General features: G+C 47.5%; 1 protein-coding gene across 1 annotated transcript in view; it reads right to left on the reverse strand.

The window, feature by feature from the left end:
- The window catches only part of LOC119955647 (collagen alpha-1(II) chain-like), a 120,826-nt gene that overhangs the window by 92,684 nt on the left and 5,521 nt on the right, over positions 1-22,621 (reverse strand). Inside the window, exons 5-9 of the mRNA XM_038782068.1 lie at positions 19,275-19,328; positions 14,428-14,535; positions 10,170-10,223; positions 5,967-6,020; positions 3,323-3,367 (exon numbers count right to left, since the gene is read on the reverse strand). Coding sequence (XP_038637996.1) covers positions 3,323-3,367; positions 5,967-6,020; positions 10,170-10,223; positions 14,428-14,535; positions 19,275-19,328 — 315 coding nt within the window. The remainder of the gene's footprint in view (positions 1-3,322; positions 3,368-5,966; positions 6,021-10,169; positions 10,224-14,427; positions 14,536-19,274; positions 19,329-22,621) is intronic.

Raw genomic sequence — 22,621 nt, forward strand, 5'->3', positions numbered from 1 at the left:
CCTCGCGTCTTACGTACAAATAATTAACTTTGAGGTTTTTTTCTTATTCATTAATGGGAGCTTGGCAATGCTGGCTGGGTCAGCATTTATTGCCCATCCTTAATTGTCCTTGAACTGATAGGTGACTCCATTTGAGAGGGCAGTTAACATAGAACATACAGTGCAGAAGGAGGCCATTCGGCCCATCAAGTCTGCACCGACCCACTTAAGCCCTCACTTCAATCCTATCCCCTTAACCCAATAACCCCTCCTAACCTTTTTGGACACTAAGGGCAATTTAGCATGGCCAATCCACCTAACTTGCATGTCTTGGGACTGTGGGAGGAAACCCATGCGGACATGGGAAGAACATGCTGACTCCGCACAGACAGTGACCCAGCAGGGAATCGAACCCGTTTTGTTATGCTCTTGACGTAGCATAAGCTGCTCCCTTGATGTGCACTCTGACAAAGGAAGGTTCAGACTTGGAGATAGCTTTAACACATTTATTAAACTGTTAACAATTCTCCTACTTGGATTCGACTCTCCTGTTAGTCCTGCTACAGCTACTCAGACTGACGAACCAGTCTGCTACAATCCAGGTGGTAGGTGTGATGTTTTTCAATCAACCCTGTATACTCACTAAGTGTCTCCACTGTAAAGAGGCTGAGCATGTGTGCTGTGTCCTTTTATATGGGTTGGTGTAATGTCCCCCTGTGGTAGTGTCACCTCTGTGTGTATCGTGAATGCCCATTGGTCGTGTTCTATCTTACTGACCTATTGGTTGAATGTCTATGTCATGATGTCTCTGGTGCTCTCTTTAGTGTCTAGCTAGGTGTAGTGTATTTACATTAACCTCTTGTGTATTTACAGTGATGCATATCACCACAGTGCAGAAGGAGGCCATTTGGCCCATCGACGTGCAGACTCCACACAGACAGTGACCCAGCAGGGAATCGAACCTGGGACCCTGGCGCTGTGAAGCCACAGCGATATCCACTTGTGCTACCGTGCTGCCCCTCATGATCGACAGATTGTAGATTCCACATTATTTTTCGTTTCAAATTTCGGCATCTGCTGTGGTGGCATTTGTACCCATGCCAGACCTCTATAGCATTACTTTGGGTATCTGGATTACTAGTTCAGTGTCTCTACCATGGCACCACTGCCTCTCTGCTCTCTGTACCCTGATGCTGAAATATAGTAAGTAGTCAGAAGACTGGAGTTAGGGCACTGATTAAAAGAGGGTTGTGCATTTAGTTAGCACCTTTCACCTCCTCACCATGCCAGGTAAAAAACCTCATTGGCAATTAAGTACTTTTGAAGTGGAATCACTCTTGTTTTGAACGTGGACTGTGCATTTGGAATCACCATACTAAGGTCAGCAACAAAAGAGTAGTATCGTGGCCGGGATTCTCCCCTATCCGGCGGGGCTGGGGATCCCGGCGTTTTGGAGTGGTGTGAACCACTCCGGCATCAGACCTCCCCAAAGGTGCGGAATTTAGGGGCCAGGCCCTCACATTGAGGGGCTAGGCCCGAGTCGGGGTGTTTCTCGCTCCACCGGCCGGCGGGAACGGCCTTTGGTGCCCCACCAGCCGGGGCCAAAGTCCGTGCATGCGCCGGAGAGTCAGCGGCTGCTGACGTTGTCCCGGCGCATGCGCAGGGGAGGGGGTCTCTTCCGCCTCCGCATTGGTGGAGACCATGGTGAAGGCGGAAGAAAAAGAGTGCCCCACGGTACAGGCCCGTCCGCCGATCGGTGGGCCCCAATCGCAGGCCAGGCCACCATGAAGGCACCCCCCTGGGCCAGATCGCCCCGTGCCCCCCCCCCCCCCCCCAGGACCCCGGCACCCGCCCGCGACGCCAATCCCGCCGGCACCAGAGGTGGTTTAATCCACGCCGGCGGGAGAGGGTTGTAGCAGCGGGACTCCGGCCCATCGCGGGCCGGAGAATCGCCGGGGGGGCCCGCCGACGGCACGGCGCAATTCCTGTCCCCGCCGATTCTCGGGTGGCGGAGAATTCGGGACATGGCGGGGGCGGGATTGACGCTGGCCCTGGGCGGTTCTCCGACCCGGCCGGGGGGGGGGGGTCGGAGAATCCCGCCCCATATGTTAATATGTTGTATATAGCTCTGTTCCCAGTGGCTTTTTTTAAAAACAACTTAGGGAGAAGGTGCAAAACAGACAGTTGTGAGTCAACAGCATATTTTATCCAACTCCCAATTCTAATTTCCATTAATTTCACTGGCAAAGAAAATCGAGACTGGTGTAAGAAAGATGACAGTTAGCCTCACTCTAATGTGCAGATTCCCGAGATACCTGAGGCATTGGGGGTTCATCCCCTTTGCCTCAGAGACCTTGGGTGAGCACCGTTCAGCACTGGTCCCCACAAACGGAGAGTAGATGGAACGGCACTTTTGGGATTTATCCCAAGGGATTGGAGGGCTCCAACCGCATGCCCTTTGGGCAGGGTGATGCTCTGGCACTGCTGGTACCATTTGGGTGTCAGCTTGGCGCTGCCAAGATGATCGGGTGGCACTGCCAAGCTGGCATTTTTTACTCGCACAGGATTGGGCAGCCCGGCAGGCCTGACGAGGAGGCGTGGGGGGGAGGAGTCCATTGGGTCGGGGATGGGGGAGTCGAAGATTGTTTCAGGGGCCTTGGTGATTGGGCCGCCACCATTTCTCTCACTACAATAGGGAGTTCCGGCGAGCAGAGCTCCCCACTGTACAAAACGGGGCTATGTGCTGCCTTGGCCGTGCGTTCCCACTTCAGGCCCCTTGTTCAACATGAGTCAGGTTGAATAGCCATGTGTTTCTCGGCATTGCGAGTGGCTGGAAACACACGGCTAAAGAAGCTCGCTTGGGGACTTTGTTCCCTTTTTGGAGAATGGCGCCCTAAACTTTATCCCTAATCAGGGATTCACAATATCTAAAATGATCAATAAGGTGGTTTCAAATTATATTGGAGTTGGGTCAAGGATGTTACTATTGAAATGATTTATGCTGGATCCAGCTAAAATCATAAATTAGATTAGTTGCATGATCAAGACAAAAGCTCTTTTTCTTTAATTATTACAGTAGCCACCATTACAAATTGAGAATTTACAATATTATTTATCCGATTTAAACAAATAACACACAATCCCATGGGGATGCTATTGGATAGTTCTTCTAAAGAACCAGCACAAACCCCATTGGCCAAATGGTCATCTTCTGCATTGTACCATTCTGACCATTTTAACTTTATGCCATATTAAGTGTATATTTAGTGTACGTGTATCTGTCAGACACCACTGTCACGCACACATCAATGTAAACTATGTAAATCTAAGTAAATTCACTTACTGCTGGCCCAGGTAATCCTACTAATCCTCGCTGACCTACACGTCCCTGTTTTAAAGATAAAACACGCCAACATTTGAAACAATTGATTAAAAATAGTCCTCTGCAGACTGATAAACATTCTAAAATTGGTTCACTTTGTAAAGTAGTCTCAAACGTCACATTCATTTTGAAAAACACCTTTGGCAACATCTCCTGCCCACTCAGGCTGGAGAGACCTTCCGGTCCTGCCGACGGTGCACTCCCGCCACCGGGTTTCCAGCAGCATGGGGTGGATTCGATGGGAAATCCTATTGACAATGGTGGGATGAGAAGATCCCGCCGCCAGCCAAAGGCAGGCCGCCTTCTGCCGCCAAGTAACATGCCGCGGGGAGACCAGAGATTCTTGCCCCTTATTTTTAAAATAGAGGAGGTCTTGCAGTGCAATGGTAGTGTCACTGCTGCTGGGCCAGACATTCTGGATTTGAGGCCTACACCAGGATTGTTGACCATGGAAGGAATGTTCATGGTGCGGCTCTACAGGCTGTCCTGGATTTTGGAATGCAAACCATCAAGGGAAAACATTATAATTATGAAAGAAGATTTTAAAGCATGTTATGGGAGTGGGGTTTGGAAACTTCCATGTTACAATGATCTGGGGGGATTCTATCCACACACACACATTCACTTGCGGTTCAGAGTGGAAAGTGTATTTGCCCACAGTCATCTTGTATGCTTAAAAGAGACTTTGTCTTAATGAGATTATGAAATGAAATGAAATGAAAATCGCTTATTTTCACAAGTAGGCTTCAAATGAAGTTACTGTGAAAAACCCCTAGTCGCCACATTCCGACGCCTGTTCGGGGAGGCTGGTATGGGAATTGAACCGTGCTGCTGGCTTGCCTTGGTCTGCTTCAAAAGCCAGCTCTGTAGCCCTGTGCTAAACCAGCCCCTGTTGTAGATTAAGATAAACTTTTGTAATCCATGTTAATCCTAAAGCCTGTGTGTAATTATTAAACTGAGGGGGGAAGAAGTACAGTATAATAATAGGACTTTTCATGTTTAATAAATGTTTTCTTCCCTGTTGTTAAAAGTAATTAACAGTCTTGTGATTCTGTTTCTCCACGTTTTATATAAAAAAAGTAAAAATTGGGGTTTTTTGAGCCAGGGTTCCATTCCGGGATCTTCCTGTCCAGTTACAACACAAACTGGGATGACAGTAGAAGGTCAATGAGGGATTGGGGTGTGTGATCGTGGAGGCATCTGCGGCAGGCTCCTGGATCGAGGAAAATGGGCGTAAACGCCCCAACCTCCTGAACCCACCAAATTACTGCCTCGATGAAACCACCAGTTTATTGAATGTCAGGAAATAGGTCCGAATAGAGTTAAAGTTGAAAATGTTGTAGCTTCATTGTTACATTTAAAGATCCAACCCACTTCTTTGGATTGGGTTTGTCTCTCACTCACTCAGTGTCTGGCCTCAGTTAGTGCTGGAAATGTGAGGGTTTGAGGCACGTTCCGAACAGAAAACAGATTTTCCAGACTTTATAGCACCCCCCCGTCAACACCCCCCCTCCCCGACCAACAAAATCCAGGATCGTCCATTTGAGAGACTGATGTTGGGACTCAATTGCGAGTGTTCCACATTGACGAAAGCGGTGCGGGTCCCAGATCTATTCAGGACCAGTTAGTGCGCTAACACTAGGGCTTCTTGTGGACTAGTGCAATTCTAATGCATGCTGGCGAGTGATAGGATGATGTTGGGATCGAGACTGGAGAGCCTGACAAGAAGGAGCTTCATATAGGCATTCCACTCCTCACACACCCTCATCCCAACCAAGAGGATGGCATTGGTTGTGCTGGAGGATGCCGATCCCGGTGATGGATCGGCTTGGGCCAGAGGGTACCTGGGGGGGGAGGGGGGGGGGGGGGGGGGGGTGGCGTGGCCTGGGGTGGCACCCATGACCCGTGGCGCCATGTTCCCAGTGGGCAGTCAGTGACGTGTACAGCCACATGACTGCCTGCCAGGCTGCAGGAATGGTGGTCCATGTCCGGCCACCCCGAGCTCACGGCCCACCTCCTAGTCACGCCCCGCTATTCCCCCGGCCCTGGCAGACACCCCTTGGCCAGCGGCACAACAGTCAGCACACTACTGCATTGTTGGACAAATGTTTGTATCCACTCCTGCACCCTAAGCAGCCACAGCGCATGTTCCCGATTTTAAATACCATTGGCGAACCTCACCGTCAGGAATTCCTCCTGGCGGAGGCGGAGCATCGCTGGAGGCCCGGAGAATGTTGGGGAAGGGGGGGTGGGGATTAATGATATGCCAACGGCATTTAACGTACAATTTGCATGCCCACGCTGGCATGCAGCATAGAACGCATTCACGCCACTGTCAAGGAACGGGAGCATGCCATTCTGTTTGCCACCTAGCGCCGGCCGCAACGTCAGCCGGACGAACGGTGGATACAGGAGAATATAAACCATGTCGGAAGGTAAGATTACCGGACTTGAAGGTGAAAGGAGCTGTCTAACAAACCAGTCTGTAGAAAACAGCAGTGAAGGTTGCATACACTGTTCAGCATTTCCCGTTGGTACAAGTCACGCACAGGGTTTTCTCCCCTGATATAATTGCTTTCCTTTTCAAAGTTTTTTCAATACAAACCCTGTGTCCTCTGGGTCCTCGAATTCCTTTGGGGCCATCAGGTCCTCTGTTTCCCTGAGGTAGAGACCAAAAGAAAAGCAAAATCAAAATCACTTGGATAACTTGTAATTTTTATTTTTTTAAATTATGACTTCTTTTTAAGCATAATATTTTAAGCACTACACACCCGATCATCTTGTTGGCTTTAATTCCGCCTCCTATAACTTGTTTGATGAGGAATTAGGAATTATTCTCATGGTTAGGCGGGGAGAACAAGGTAAGGGGTCAGAAAGATGTATCGTTTTGAATTTGCTCAAATGTAATGGGAAGTTGTAACAAGTCTCTACTCTGTGATGGGTTTGGAGATCTGCCAACTCAGGCCATACATGCCTGCAGTACTCAGATACCGATAGCTGATTTACCAGACTGACTCTTTAATGGGATCTGGAGAAGTAAAACTATCGTTGCCAACACCATAACTGGAGGATGACCTAGCTCGACAAGCTTCTGCGTTGGTAAGTGTGAGGGACTAAGACCGCATGCTGTATTTTTTTAGAAAGAAAATATTTTACACATGCGTTGCTATTTGTAAAATTTTGAAATTGAACAAAGACCTTTAAAATGGCTGAATCTATGTCTGTCTGTGATACTCTAAGAAAAGAACCGATGTGGTAGTTCCGGGAGAATTTGCATCTCGTCATCTCTGAGGAGCTACTAATGATCACCCATGCTCTGTACAGCCCAACTTCGCAGAGAGCAATACAAAGGCCATCTGCATCTAATAAACCAGGCTGGCCAGAATGTGATGGATCATCTGCTAAGGCAAAGGTCCTGCAGCCTTTCTTTCAGCTGCTAATGACTGAGGCATTCAGCAGTCTTTGGAATCCAGGTGGTGGATACATCCTTTGCAAAAATGGTGGGGAGGTGGAAGTCATGTGACATGGGCTCCTGGCTTATGGAACAAGTAATATTGCCTTGCTGAATTGAAAAGCACATTCTGCTGTTTTACTATCTAACTAGCAAGGAGTTCTTGACATAGTCAAGGACCTCTGCCCAGGTTGAATACCTGTCCCCATATACACTTCTCCTGCTGTAAGGTCTGTACCATCACCAACAAGGCTAATTAATCTCTGAATGCCTATGTCATTGTGTGAAGTCAACACCAGCAGAAAAGTGAATCATACAGTAACAGTTTTCAGCCCACCATCCTCCATCAAGGAATACCTCATTATACTTTGATTCTGAACTCTGCAACCCACGCTAAAGAAGAGATGGGATTCTCCGACCCCTCCGCCAGGTCGGAGAATCGCCGGGGGGGGGGGGGGGGGGGGGGGGGTGAATCCCGCCCCGCCAGCCGCCAAATTCTCCGGCACTGGAGATTCGGCGGGGACGGGAATTGTGCCGCGCCGGTCGGTTCTATGCCAGTCCCGCCGGCCTAAATTGGACTAGGTCCCTTACCGGCAAGACCTGGCGGCGCAGGCGGGCTCTGGGGTCCTGGGGGGGCGCAGTGCGATCTGGCCCCGGGGGTGCCCCCACGGTGGCCTGGCCCGTGATCGGGGCCCACCGATCCGCGGGCGGGTCTGTACCGTGGGGGCACTCTTTTCCTACGCGCCAGCCATGTCAGCCTCCGCGAACGGGTAGGTGAACACCCCCCTGCACATGCGCTGAGATGACATCAGCAGCAGCGGAGTCCCTTCTGCTCCTGCAGGCATGGCGCCAAAGGTCTTCCACGCCAGTCGGCAGGGCGCCAACCACTCCGGGGCGGGCCTAGCCCCTAAAGGTGCGGAGGATTCGCCTGACGCCAGAGTGGTTCACGACACTCTGTCCTGCTGGGACTCCCTGCCCGGCCAGTTACGGGAGAATCCCGCCCAAGATTTATTTTCTGTGTAGCCTCTGTACAGTAAAACCATCTTTTCTCTAACCCTCTCACACCTGCATGAATGTGGAGGCAATGTTGTGCCCCCCTTTCGCATTTCGAATATGTGCAGTAAATTAACCCATTTTTTTAGTTGCCCCCCTGTTTGCAGTGAGGTTATTAATACAACATTAGATCTGACAAAAACCAAAGGGCTGGGAAACACGCTACTGCTTTTAAACCGGGCAACAAATTAAAATACTTTTCTGTTTATGGATAGGTAGTGAGTGCAGAAATTAGTGTTGTGTAAATAAATCCCCTCTTGCCCACAGCAGTAAGCTACAATGTTTTAGCACATTAAATTCCAATAGTAGTACTATTTACACCAAGCATCCCTTACGCATTGGTGCTTGTTGATCTGAACTCAAACCCTCGAGAACAAAAAGCAAAATATTGGAGATACTCAAAATCTAAAATTGTAGCAGAACACACAGGGAACACTCAGCAGGTGGAGCTGCATCTCTGGAGGAGCAGAAAGCAGAATTAATGTTTTAGGAAAACGTCCTCTGTCAGAACTGGTCAGAAAGATCTTCAAGCTGAAACATCTACCTAGGCTTTCTCCCTCCCCACAGATAAAACCTGATCCATTGAGTGTTTCCAGCATTTTCTGTGTTTCAGTCTATGGATTTTCCTTACAGGGAGAGAGTTTGCACAGTAATCAGACAAATTAAAACAAACATGGAATACTTGAAATAAGACCATTACTAGATTTTTAATCAATTCACTTGTGACACTAATTGACTCCTGCATAGCCTTATAATGAAACAAACACTTATTTATCAAAATAATACCAGCTATTTGCAAAGTGAATCTGCCAGAATGGGACAAAAAATAAAATGGCATAAACATAAAAATAGGAAAAATATTTAAATAATCCGACAATCATTCAGTTACTTTGACAGTGATGAGTATGACCTTTAACTAAATATAATACATCAGCTGGCAAGGGACAAGGTTATTCTTGGTCTTATGTTCTTGTATATCTTTTCATGACTTTTGAGCCAAGCATCTTGGTGTTTTTATAATCTATTTTGGCCAAACTTTACACAATGGTGGGGGGGTAATTTCCTCGGGAGGCAAGCAGTGGCAGATTGCCACTATGTAGCGACAATACCCGTGCTTGAAATGGAAAGTGCCTGTCTTACCTGACTTTTCTGACTCAGACTGGATGAGACTGGAGAAGACTGGAGAATCGAAGAGCATCCCCAGCTCCAGCAGTGAAATGCAAAAGGAGAGGAGTGAGGGAGGACACATCCCTGCTTTGGACACTAGCTGCTGTAAAGCAGGTGGGTTTAAGCATTCCACTGAAAGGGAGAAGGTAAGTTTCCAAGATAAGTGAGTGGAATATGGTCGGGGTGCAGGTTCAGACATCAAAAGGGGGAGGGCGGGAGGGCGACGTAGTTCTCACATCAGGGGGCATGGTTGGATCAGAGGGTGGGTGTTGTTTGGATCAGGGGGGTATCGCTCGGGTGAAGGTCATTCAGGTTGTGGAGGGGGTATCATTCAGGTCAGAGAGGATGTCTCTCGGGTCAGGGGGGATGTCGCTCGGGTCGGAGGGGATGTCGCTCTGGTGGGTGTGGTCAAGTATTGTTCGGGTCAGGGGTGTCAGTGGGGAATACCATGTGGGTGGTGGGGTGGGTCCCTTGGGAAGTCAGGGGGTGTATTTTGGGGGGACTTGTTCTGGGTATTAAATAGTTACTCTGAATATAGAAGTGTGTGTTTTTTTCCCTTCTAACTCTTTCAAGGTAACTATGAGGGAAAGATGGGCAGAACCATCCAAAGTTAGCGATTTAAATCACCTTGTCAGATAGTTTCCAGCCCAGCTCAGTTCTCCAGAGGAAGTTAGTCTCTTATGTGGCAACTTCCAAGAGGGATTCCCCAGTACATCTTTGGGGTACATCCCAAATGCAACGCTGGGGAGCCAGGAAGTTACAGGCCAATCACTCCATCTAAATGTGGAGATTAATTTCTTCACGGATTGTCCTGTTATCTTCCATAAGTTCAATGGAAACCCTGGAAAATTTTGTAACTATGATTTATCTGGGATTTCTGATAATTTGCTCTTCCACATTGGTAGACGAGGGAAAAAGTGTGCATGTGCATGTGTGGGAGAACCTTCACAGAAATAAATTTCAGTTACCCTGTGCAACAACATACAATAGTGCTGAACTCTGAAACTATTTCCAATACAACATGGTCAGTAAAAACGACATGCTCAGTAAAAACAGAGACAAATAGGGTTTCTCAATGATTATGGTGATTACACCAGTTCTCAATTAGAATTCATATAAGGACCTCTCCAAACTGACCTTGGATCCTACAGGTCCTTGCTGCCCTTGAAGACCCATGACTCCGTCATCACCCTGAAAAGATGTTCCAAAATAGTGAATATTAAACAAATGCACATCGTATTTGTTCCTGAAATGAGGAAATACCAATATTGTATGCAAGTACCCTGACTACAGTGCAAATTTGGGGTAAATCCTTCTAAATTCAACTTTTTCCCTTGTCTATCAATGAGGAAGCTACTCTTTCTTCTGATTCCAAAGTCCAAATTTTCACTTTTTTTTTTAGGGGGATGCAAATTTAATTGTAGTATTTTCAGTTGCAATTCAAGGAACTGATAAGGTAAAGAATATGTTTTGTTTGCCTGTACATTTCAACTATATGGCAGGTGGGGGGGATCAGTGTTATAGTCATTCGCGGGCATTCAATTGTCATGCTTTCTTTTTAAAGATCACATCTCAATTTCTATCCAACTAAATCATAGAATGAAGGCAAGTAATCCGTAGTTTATACACAATGGTGGAGAATTTACAGTAAAAAATTATTTAAATTTTGGCCACAGGTCGGCTGGTCACTTTGATCCACTTAGCCAAAGCTGGCTCCACAATTTGGGCATCTCCGTTGTCGCAGTGCCAAGCAAAATAGGATCCCAATGGGAAAGAATAATATTGCACACAGCACTCCCAGGCAAGTGAAGTCATCTTCCAGTAAAGTCCAAATTTTCATAAAGCCGGAAGGGCCCCGTGCCTTATTCAAGATGGAGCTGAAACCCGGAATCTGGAAGCCTATCTCATGTATCCAGCATCTACCATTTTCACTGGAGGGGACAAAGTGGTGGGTCGGATGTATTGCTCACACTTGGAGTTCACAGAGGCAGCATCACATTTAAAAGTACAATTTTGGTCACCCAGGTCATAGAATCATAGAATTTACATAGAACATAGAACAGTACAGCACAGAACAGGCCCTTCGGCCCTCAATGTTGTGCCGAGCAATGATCACCCCACTCAAACCCACGTATCCACCCTATACCCGTAACCCAACAACCCCCCCTTAACCTTACTGTTTGGGACACTACGGGCAATTTAGCATGGCCAATCCACCTAACCCGCACATCTTTGGACTGTGGGAGGAAACCGGAGCACCCGGAGGAAACCCACGCACACACGGGGAGGATGTGCAGACTCCACACAGACAGTGACCCAGCCGGGAATCAAACCTGGGATCCTGGAGCTGTGAAGCATTGATGCTAACCACCATGCTACCGTGCTCCCCAGTGCAGAAGGAGGCCCTTCGGCCCATCGAGCCTGCATCGGCCCTTACAAAGAGCACCCTTCTGAAGCCGACATATCTACCCTATCCCCATAACCCAGTAACCTCCACTTAACATTTTTTGGACACCAAGGGAAATTTAGCATGGCCAACCCACCTAACCCGCACATCTTTGGACTGGTCCCTGAAACACATGCTGTGAGCTTTATAAATTTGATTGAAAGGTCTAAACCTACTGGAGTTATTTGGAGAGGTCAGTTACCTTTTTGGAGAGGTCAGGTGCAACTTTGGGATTATTAAGAGGAGGCATGAATGGGCATAAAAAGTGGATAAGGTCTGTGGAATTGTCAAGCTGTCAAGTAATTTAAATCCCCTGCTTTTTAAATTTTGAAAATAAAACAGCCTGCAATTGAAAAATAAAACAGCGCTGGAAATTCAATCAATGCTTGTTGACACAAGCCTAAATGCTATCACTGTCGTATTTCTGCTTGGCTATCACAGTTTAATTGACAGCTCCAAGTGGCCATAAATAGATTAGTTGACTTTGATGTCGGGCTATACATACATATCTTTTTTTTTTACCAGGGATTAAATGTTTGAAGAGATTGAAATGTATTGAATGGGCTTTTATTGATTCAATTATTTTATTTAAGATAGTGAAGTTTACTTTAAGCTTTATTTTATTTTGCCCCAGCATGGTTTCTGAGGTCTGTCCAGGGTGGATTCTGGGTGAGTTGGCTTTGAGTTTGGAAGGACAAAGTTGGTGGATGGGTGGGTTGACATGAGTTTACAGTAAAGATGCATTGAGGCTATAAAAGGCCTTGGGGGTGTGTGTGGAGGTGCATAGTTTGGCATGGAGGATAGGAGAGGCCATGGGGGTTGAGACCGTGAGTTGGTATGAGGTTGAACGATGGGGTATAGTGCATGTGGGGAGTATGTTAGGGAGAGATAAAGGGGTCTTTTTTTGTTGTACTGCTATTATCACAACTAGGACAAAAATTCCCAGATAACTGAAGCAGGTCTTTGAAACAACCCACCTCTGAATTCAGCAGCTGTAACTGCCTCCTCACTGTTTCTTGGGTCGGTGGGCCTGGCTCCAGTTAGCACCTACCTCTCTCCCCCCCCCCCCCATCTCCCCCCAGAATGAAAATCCGCAGTTGGGGCCAGCTTCGTTCGAGTCGGGTTTGCTGAGTGGGGAAATTTTCTGACTCTGTGTACCTAACATGGGGGCAAAACGAAGTGCCTAATATTCTGAGCAACAAATGATGGCAAATAAATTGAATGTGACATTGTGAACACTCGGATGTAGGAAGGTTGGAACTGGAGCAGGCTATTCAACCTCTGAAGCCAGCTTCACCATTCAGTGAGATCACAGTTGATCAGTGACTCAATATCCACCTTTGCCCCAAATCCCTGAAGACTTTTGATTAGTAAAGGAAATTCTCAATTTTAAACTTGATATTTTCATAAGAGAGTGCTAATCTTCCCTCACCTGTTGACCTAAGTCTGTTAGGTCTGGTTCTAATTTATGGATTATACCCTCTAATCCTGGACTCACCAGGTTAAATAGTTTGTCTTTCTCTATCCCATCTATTCCCCTTAATATCTTAAGTTTCCATTCAATTGGCCCTTAACCTATTAACCCATGGATATGTGGGTTTAAATCCCACCATGACAATAAATCAGGAATTTTAAAAAACTACCTTCAGAATCGGGACTGGTCTCCGCTGGTACCAGGAACAGCGCCCCGGCATGAGTCTCTCTCCTTACCAATGCATTTAAATGCATGGGGGGAGAGCTTGATGGATTCCATTGTCCAGGTGGCCCAATCCCAAGGTGCAGTGGCAGGTCCCCCTCTCCACCACTCCATTAGAGAACCATATCAGTCACTCCTGTCTGAAAGCTGAAGAGCAGTCCAGGCAGTACAGTGAAAAATCACTGCATTTTTACTTACCCTTCCCTAACATCTGCTGCCTCAGACAAAAATGTTTAAAGTAGCAGCTGTTACAGGTGTCTGATGGGGGTGACAGAAGGGGGGGTTCTGATAGGGGAGTGGTTAGGGAGGGAGTTGGGTCACTCTCATATGTGAGTGCTGAGGAGGGGGTGGGGGATGATGCCCCCACTTGTCAGAGAGAGGGGGGCTTTGCATTGAGCAGGGGGAGGGAGGTCTTCCTATTGACTTTGGCGGGCACCTCAGTTACGTACTGACCCCATTGACTCACCTCGGGGTCCATTGTGTCAGGGCCACGCCTGGGGAAATTGGCCAAAAGCCAGCCCGGTGGGTTTCCCGCTGTGGGATCAGTGCATAATGTGGGGGAGGGTGGGGGGAGATTCGGGTTTCCAGCCTGCTAATTCAAATGAAATTGATGCAATCACTAATTTGCATTCGCCCACTGGTGTGGGATCGGAGCATCTCAGGCGCCAAACCCGCTCCATTCTCTGCGGATCGGGAATCCCGATCCCGCCACCTGGCAGTGGAGGATGATAAGGAGTCAGCATAACAACTGTAATATGTTCCTATACATATTTGGCTAAACTCGGAGCAAATCCTTCAGTTAATATTCAATAATTCTAAGTACAAAAAGGTTTTTCTTCACAAGGTAAGCTAATTAATAATGATGTAGGTTACTCGGCCCATCTGAGTTTGTCCATCTTTCATTCAGAAATTCGAGCGAAGGCCCAACTTGTAGCTCAGGCTGCAATTTACAAGTGAAATTATGTGGTGAATGGTTATGTGGCGATAAGTTTGGATGTTAAATGTCTACCCATTGGACGATGAAGAGAAGCCTAATGGAGCCAGCAGACCCAGGGTTTTGAGGCCTTCAGAAAGTAGTCGAGCAGGAGAGTGCTGATTTCAAATCAATGAGGGTGTAAGCAAAATGTAGAGTGTTCTTTACAATATTCAAATGAAAGAATGATAGTTATACAGATTCTAATGCCTGTGAAATGAACGGAGAAAAACAAAGGAATTCAATCTTTCTTCATGTTCAAGTTCTCTGAGGTACTCACTTCAGGTCCGGGTAGTCCAGGCTGTCCATTATGCCCAGGAATTCCAGCCATTCCAGTTGGCCCTCTTGGACCTGAGAATCCTCTTTTACCAGGTGGCCCAAATGGCCCCTAAATATAATAAAATTCACAATCAGATTGTTCTGTTGTTTCTTGGCTACTTTCCAAAGTAAATATGAAATATTGCATGTTTCTGCATTAAATTATATTGCCATGTCAGTTTTTTCTTTCCTTTCATGTTTCAACATGCAAATTGTTCAACTCAGTGGTTACAATTGGGTGCCACCTGACATTCAAATTTCTTGCAGTGTGAAACCTTCACGACATATTACTTCAAAACGTGCCAATGTGACTGCTACAGTTCTTCACACGCAACCTACTTTTTCATGGAAAATATGATCCTAGAATGATAAATAGTGACTACATTACAAATTCCTCATCAGAGCTGAAACAGCTACCAATCTCCAATTATCAGTGAGTTAATAGATGGAATTTCCCTGTATTTGTCAGAGTGCAACAAGAGGCGGGAACCACGGCGTTGGAGCCACTGGCAGCCGTAACGTTGGGAACATAGAGCAAAAAACCTCAAGGGGCGGGACCCTGAAATCAAACAGGCAGCCAGCTCCCATGACATCACGTGTGGTTCCCACGGCATCACATTGGCGATCAGGTTCTGACTAAGCCCACCCACCAGAAACTTAGTTTCTTGAAGATCGAGGTGGCATTTTAAAAGGCCACTCTAGTGCACAAACCTTCACCAGGAAATGCCCCCCACACACATCCACCCAACCCTCATGCAAACTCCACTCCCTGGCACTGCCCCGGCGCACCTTAGACACTGCCATCTGCCACTGCCTGATCCTGAATTATTTTGAGATAGAGGACTAATAATGATATGTAAAGGAATTTTAATGACGTTCCCAACTTTGAACATCAGGATTCCCGTTACGTCACAGGCCGGGGGGGGGGGGAACGGATAACAATTGTGTCATGCTTTTATGTCACGCGGAACGCGATTTGGGCTCATCACAAGGTTTCATGCTCCCAATGCCAGAACTGCCCAAAAAGAACAGGCAAAGAGAGTTCTCTCACCCAGCGAATGTGCATATATCTGCTCTACCTCAATGCTATGAATTTCTAGCCTATGCCATTGCTAGTTCAAATTATACCCATTGACCACTTTTTCTCGGACTTAATTTAAGATTAATCTATGAAATAAATGGGTAGCTTCCTCTAATCTGTGGCAGGCATTTCAAACAAAAGGGAAAATGCTGGAAAGTCTGGCAGCACCTGGAGGGAGAGAAAATAGCTAACGTTTCGAGTCCATTGACTCTTTGTCAAAGCTAACAGACTGAGAAAGTGGGAAATATTTATACTGTGGAGTGAGAATGAAAGATTTTTTTTTTTTTTTTTTAATTTAGAGTACCAAATTATTTTTTCCAATTAAGGGGCAATTTAGCATGGCCAATCCACCTACTCTGCACATTTTTAGGTTGTGGGGCGAAACCCACGCAGACACGGGGAGAATGTGCAAACTCCACACGGACAGTGACCCAGAGCCGGGATCGAACCTGGGACCTCAGCGTCGTGAGGCGGTTGTGCTAACCACTAGGCCACCATGCTGCCCTTGAGAATGAAAGATGATAGCCGCAAAAACCCAGGGAGCCGGGTGCTAATGGCCACAGATACCAAGGTGAAAGAGTGTTAATGGCAGTCCCCAGAGAGCACAAAAGATGTGAAAGGTCAAACAGCAGGGAAACTAACATTACAGGATGAACTGTAGGTGTGGGGGGAGGGGAAGGGGGAAGCAAAGAGGAAAAAGGTGCAGGAAAGGTGGATAAGATTGGAGGGGAAAAATAAATGTATATTAAGAAAGAAAGAAATAGTAAAAGACAGTTAAAATGAAATGAAAACAAATGGGTCGAGGTGGGGCTGATCATCTGAAGTTGTTGAATTCGATGTTCAGGCCGGAAGGCTGTAGCATGCCTAACCGGAAGATGAGATGTTGTTCCTCCAGTTTGCGTTGCGCTTCACTGGAACATTGCAGCAGGCCAAGAACTGACATGTGGGCATGGAAGCAGGGTCTTTTGTTAAAATGGCAAGCAACAGGAAGGTCAGGATCCTGAATGCGTACAGACCAAAGATGCTCAGCGTAGCGATCACCCAGTCTGCGTTAGGTCTCTCCGATATAGAGGAGACCACATTGGGAGCAGCGAATGCAATAGACCAATTTGAAGTGCCATGCAGCTAATTCTAATTCTGTTAATTTATTTCCTCTATTCTACCCACAGGGTATATTCTGCAGTCCCATCCTTACCTGCATTTCACCATCTCTTCATTCTACCCAGGCAAAAAAAACAACATCTTTAATCTATTTTAATTTGTGAATTTTCTGCTCATCACAACAATGGATGTTGGTGCTGCCAATGTAACACTTCCCCATTGTGCTACTCGAGTGGGAAACAGTAGGAAAACAGATACAGCACATCAGGGAGAGATTACAGCTCCCTCTATTCCACACTCAAAGACCCTCTGAGAGAAAGCAAATTCTCCTCATCTCCGTCTTACACCGGAGACCCCTTGCAGGGCGATTCTCCGCACTCACGACGGTGCGGAGAATAGCGGGGGTCGTAAATTTTTACGGCCACGCTGGTCTGACGCCCTCCCGCTATTCTCCCCCCTCACGCCCGCCTCCCGACACGAATCGCTGCCCGCCGTTTTTTTTACGGCGAGCAGCGATTCTCAGCTGGCCGATGGGCCGAATTCCAAGCCCTTTACGACCGTTTTTAGGAACGTCAAACACACCTGGTCTGACCGTTCGTAAAAACGGCCGTAAAGTCGCGATCTGGGGAACCATGGCACCGATTGGCACCGCAGTACCACGGCCGTGCCAAGGGTGCCATGGGCCCGCAATCGGTGGGCACCGATCACGGGCAGCGGGTACTTACCCCGCACACTCTTTATCCTTCCGCCGCCCCGCTGTATCCATTTGCGGGGCGGCTGAGGGGCATACCGGCCCGCGCATGCGCGAGCTTCATGCAAATGCGTGATGACGTCATCCGCGCATACGCGGGTTGGAGTCTTCCAATCCGCGCATGCACGGCTGACGTCATGTGACGCGTCAGCCGTCGCAAACTCTGGCAAGCGGGCTTAACGAAATTCGTTAAGCCCGCGATGCCGGAGTTCACGGGCGCGGGATGCTAGCCCCGACCGGGGACCAGAATCGGTTCCCGGTCGGGGGGGCGGAGGCTGGCGTCAAACCCGCCCATTTTTGACGCCAGCCTCACGATTTCTCCCGGGTTCGGAGAATCACGCCCCTTATTTTTAAACTGTGTCCCCCGGTTCTCCTACAAGGCGGAACATATTATTAGCATCCACCCTGTCAAATACCCTCAGGAACTTGTATGTTTCAATAAGACCACTCTCATACTTCTAAATTACAATGGGTACAGATCCAAACTTTCCTCCTAAGACACCTTCATCCCAGGAATCAGTCAAGTGAACTTTCTCTGAACTCAAACAAGGAGACCAAAACTGCATACTCCAGGGGAATCTAGCCCATGATTTTCCTTTCACAAAACCATGTTGACTCTGCCCAATTGCATTAGGATTTTCGAAGTTCCCTGCTATAACTTCCTTAATAATAGATTCCAGCATTCTCACTATGGAAGACGTTAGGCTATCTGGCCTGTAGTTACTTGCTTTCTGTCTTGAATAGAGGAGTTACATTTCCTATTTTCCATTGTGATGAAACCGTTCCAGAATTAGGCGAATTTTGGAAAAGAAAAACTACCTACTATCTCCGTAGCGACTTAATTTAGGAGCCTAGGACAGTGGTGGTCAACCTGCATCAGAGGGGCCATATGCAGCCCATCTGGGTTCTGAGTGCTGCCCACAAAACATTTTGTTGGCCATTGCCCGTGCACAGGGTTATCACATCCTGCTGAATTCTGTGTAGTTTTTTTTCCCTATCGGTATGACTGAAGTGATACGCAAGTATAGCAAGAGCAAATGGTGCATGCCGATTGCAGACATTAACTGTGAGATCCGTGAGTTCTCTCTGATTCCAAAATGTAAATATTTCTTTTGTTTCTACCATTTGAAGTTGATGATAGTTTCATTAATATATAAATGATTAAGCATTTTCTATAATTCATCGTGAAATATTCCACGTGTATTGTGCCATGGCTAGTGATCAAGCCCAATTTCAATCTTGCAGCCCATTGAGATGAAGGAGGGCCATTCATGTGGCCCACTCACTAGCCTAGGTTGCTCATGGGCAGCATGGTAGTACAGTATAGTGGTTAGCAGTTGCTTCACAGCTCCAGGGTCCCAGGTTCGATTCCCGGTTTGGGTCACTGTCTGTGCAGAGTCTGAACGTTCTCCCCCGTGTCTGCGTGGGTTTCCTCTGGTTTCCTCCCACAGTCCAAAGATGTATGGGTTAGGTGGATTGGCCATGATAAATTGCCCTTGGTGCCCAAAAAGGTTAGGTGGGATTACTGGGATAGGGTGGAAGTGTGGGCTTATGAGGGGTGCTCCTTCCAAGGGCAGGCGCAGACTCGATGGGCCGAATAGCCTCCTTCTACACTTTAAATTCTATGATTGTATGCCTACCCTAGGATGATGTCCATCAGGTACTGGTGGCTTTTTAGTCTTCAATTTGAATAGTTTTCTCAATACTAGTGATAGTAATTATTTTAAGTCCCCCCTCACTGCCACGTCCTGATTGATAAGTATATCTGAAACATTATTTGCGTCTTCCACAGTGAGGACAGAGGGTGCGTGTTAGCAAACACATTAAGCAAAAGAAGTTTGTTTCTCAAGGAGGGCATTATTCTCTTGATACGTACAGAATCTCCTTTTTCGCCAGGATCCCCCTGTGCGGCGTCTGATGCTCTTGCACCCTGTCAAAGTATCAAAGCCAAAGGTTAGTAAGTTCAAAGAACATGAACAAATCTTGATCCTGACATCAGACACTTGTCAACTTTCTTTTGGAGACAAGTATTCTTGACATTGAGACGCGTGAATTTTCCTTTCAGTGAAATATCAAAACATTACACATCAAATAAACTGTGCATACTCCAGAATTACTTTAACCAACATTCCAAGGTTTCATGCTTCCACCTGTAGCAAATTGAAAAATAGAGCTTCAATATTTTGAGAAGATTTGGTGTAATTATACTCTCAGATTACCAACTGCTGGGCTTCATCACCCTTAACCCTCAAAACAATTTCTGAGGTATTCTTTCTCCATTCCTTGGGTTTCCACATGCTAAGGGTCAAGGCTGAACTGAGAGGACAGGTGGTCAACTTACTGCTGGCCCTGTCTGTGACACCTTGGCCCAGACCTTAAGCTTGATGCACAGATAGCCCAGGACTCAACTCCTTCATTTTACCCCGTGCTTGTCAAGAACTGCCAGGTCTTTCCTCAGCATCCATCCTGGATGACAAAGTCAAAGATCAGGAACAGTAGGCACAACTTTGCATCGAACCTATCCATGGTACAATGGACATCTTCCAACAGGAGCCGGCCAACTTGTCATTTGGTTATGTTTGCAAAGGCAATGGTTTCCTTGACACCGGATTACTTGCCCATTATTTGAGTTTGAATAATAGTTAAGTGTTAAATTAAATAACTGTTAAGTGGCCTTGTATTACAAAAAAATACAGGGTGTGATTCTCCCAGCCCTGGGCCGGGCCGAAGAATCCCCGCGAATGGGCCACGCAGTCCCGAAGCCGGCACGCAATTAGCGGAGAATTGGCGCCAGCTTGGTTGGCGCGGCGCCAGTCACGGGCCGCTCTAGCGCCCGGCCCGCCGATTCTCCGGCCGGATGGGCCGAGCGGCCATAAGAAAAGAGCCGAGCCCCACCGGCGTCGTTCTAACCTGCTTTGGGCCGGCGGGACCTCGGTGTGTAAGGGTTGGGTTGCGGCCTTTGGGGGTGGGGGGGCCCTCCGATATGGCCTGGCCCGCGATCGGAGCCCACCGATCGGCGGGCTGGCCTCTGTGGTAGGGGGCCTCCTTTCCTACGAGTCGGCCCCTATAGTTCTGCGTCATGTTGCGTCGGGGCTGGCACGTTGAAGGAGGCACGTGTGCAACAGCGCATGCGCAGATCCCGCGGCGCACAGTTTACGCCAGGATCTGCAGCTGTAGCGGCGCGAACCGCTCCAGCATCATGCTGGCCCCCTATAGGGGCTAGAATTAGTCGTGGGAGCGGCCCGTTCACACTGTCGTAAAATTTGACGACGTTTAGGACGACGTGGTCACTTTGCTGCGGGTTTAGAGAAACCCGCCCACATTCTCCGATGATGTTTAAATCATTCGCATCGATGGCTGAGCTCCACAGTTAAGGAGTATAAAGCTATGCCGTGGACTCAGGATGGTGATCAATTTTAAATTATATTTCTCATGGCATGATAGATTAATTTCTTCCCTTAGGTGGGCATTCAGGTTTGGGGATGATTTGTTACCACTCTAGTTCATTGGGTTCTGAGAAAGCTGATGAGTCCAATGCCCGGTTCGCAGACTCTGTCACATGTGGGGCAGGTGAAGTAGATGAATTGCTTGGAGGTTTATAAGCTCTCTCAATGTCTCAACTATGCCTCTGCACATTGCCAATAAAGGCTGGCATTTTCCACCCCTGTTCGCTGTGGGTGGGAAAGCCGGTGGGGACAGAGAATCCAACGGGAGCCCCAAAATGGTATTCAGGGGGCAGGATTTCCCATTATCCTGCGCATCCCCCTCCCACCCCCTCCTCCTCCCCCGCCACCAATGACATGGTGGGATTCCCCATTAACATACATTTCGGTATTAGTGGTTATCCTGTTGTATTGCCTCCCCTCAGCAACCACATCCGGATTTCCCCCTGCCGATGTAACGTCATGTCGGAAGGGTTTACAAGAGGTCTTGACCAATAGGAACCTGACAAAGAGTCAGGTCTGGGGCACACGTTCAAGTGCCGCCACTAGCAGGGAGAGGGTCATGTCCGGGCAGTACCCGGGCACTGACCCATAGCACTGCGGGGGGGGGGTCCATGTGTTCGTTGAGGGATTCTCCGTGTGCAGTTAAAAGTGGAGCAGAAGCTTTCTTTCAAAGTATCATTTGGAAAACCTGGTCTGGATTTCGAAATGCAAACCGTTAAGGGAAAATATACTAATGAGAGAAGGGGCTAAGCTCACCACCTTGCACCACCAGTAGCAGAGATACCGATGAGACTGAGAATCTAGCGTTGTGAAGAAAATGGGATTGGCGCTGGCCGCCGACCCGGCTCCGATGCTTTGGCCCAGCCAGGTCGGATCACCCTCGTACGGGGGAGGAAGGGGGAAGCCCAGAAAATCCAGCAGTGGGACCTGAATTGCATCGTGTGGGGGGGGTGGCTGAATTGAGATGCGGGGGGCCGGTGGCCAGCCGCCGGACCGTATTTTCGGGCTGCCCACTCAAATTGGCGGCCTGAAAGCAGATTAATCCGGGAATCCCATGCAATCCTTGCCATGCATAAATTTGCATGGTGAAGGATTTGGAATTACTTCCTGATTTGCACTCAATTATGTGCAGCTCCAGCTGGGGAACAGTCTCCCGAGCAGAGAATTTCACCCAAGATTTTACAGTGTGTTTTTGGGAGTGATGTTTGGAAACTCTCACGTGACAATCATCTGGGAGGATTCTGAGGTAACATCCACAAACATTCAGTTGGGGTTCAGAGTTGAGAGTCTATTTGCCCACAGTCATACTGTGTGCTTAAAAGGGACTTTGTGATAATGAGACCAGTATAGTTAAAATGTACTTGGTGATATATGTTAATCCTAACCCTATGTGCAATTTTTAAACTTGTGGGGTGGCGGGGGCATGCAGAGTAAAGGTTTATTGTATTATTGCAAAATGTTTTGATGTTTTATTTGCATTTTAGAATATCCAATTAATTTTTATCAATTAAGGGGCAATTCAGCGTGGCCAATCCACCTACCACACACACCTTTTGAGTTGTGGGGGTGAAACCCACGCAAACGCGGGGAGAATGTGCAAACTCTACATGGACAGGGACCCAGAGCCGGGGTCGAACCTGGGACCTCGGCGCCGTGAGGCAAAATTTTTTGATGTTTAATAAACATATCTTGTTTCTTGTTAAAACTGATTAACGGCCTTGTGACTCTGTTCCTCCACATTTTATCAAAAAAAGTAAACGTTACGCCGCCTTGAGCT

This window comes from Scyliorhinus canicula, chromosome 21 (genome assembly GCF_902713615.1).
Source record: "Scyliorhinus canicula chromosome 21, sScyCan1.1, whole genome shotgun sequence".
NCBI classification, from domain to species: Eukaryota; Metazoa; Chordata; class Chondrichthyes; order Carcharhiniformes; family Scyliorhinidae; genus Scyliorhinus; species Scyliorhinus canicula.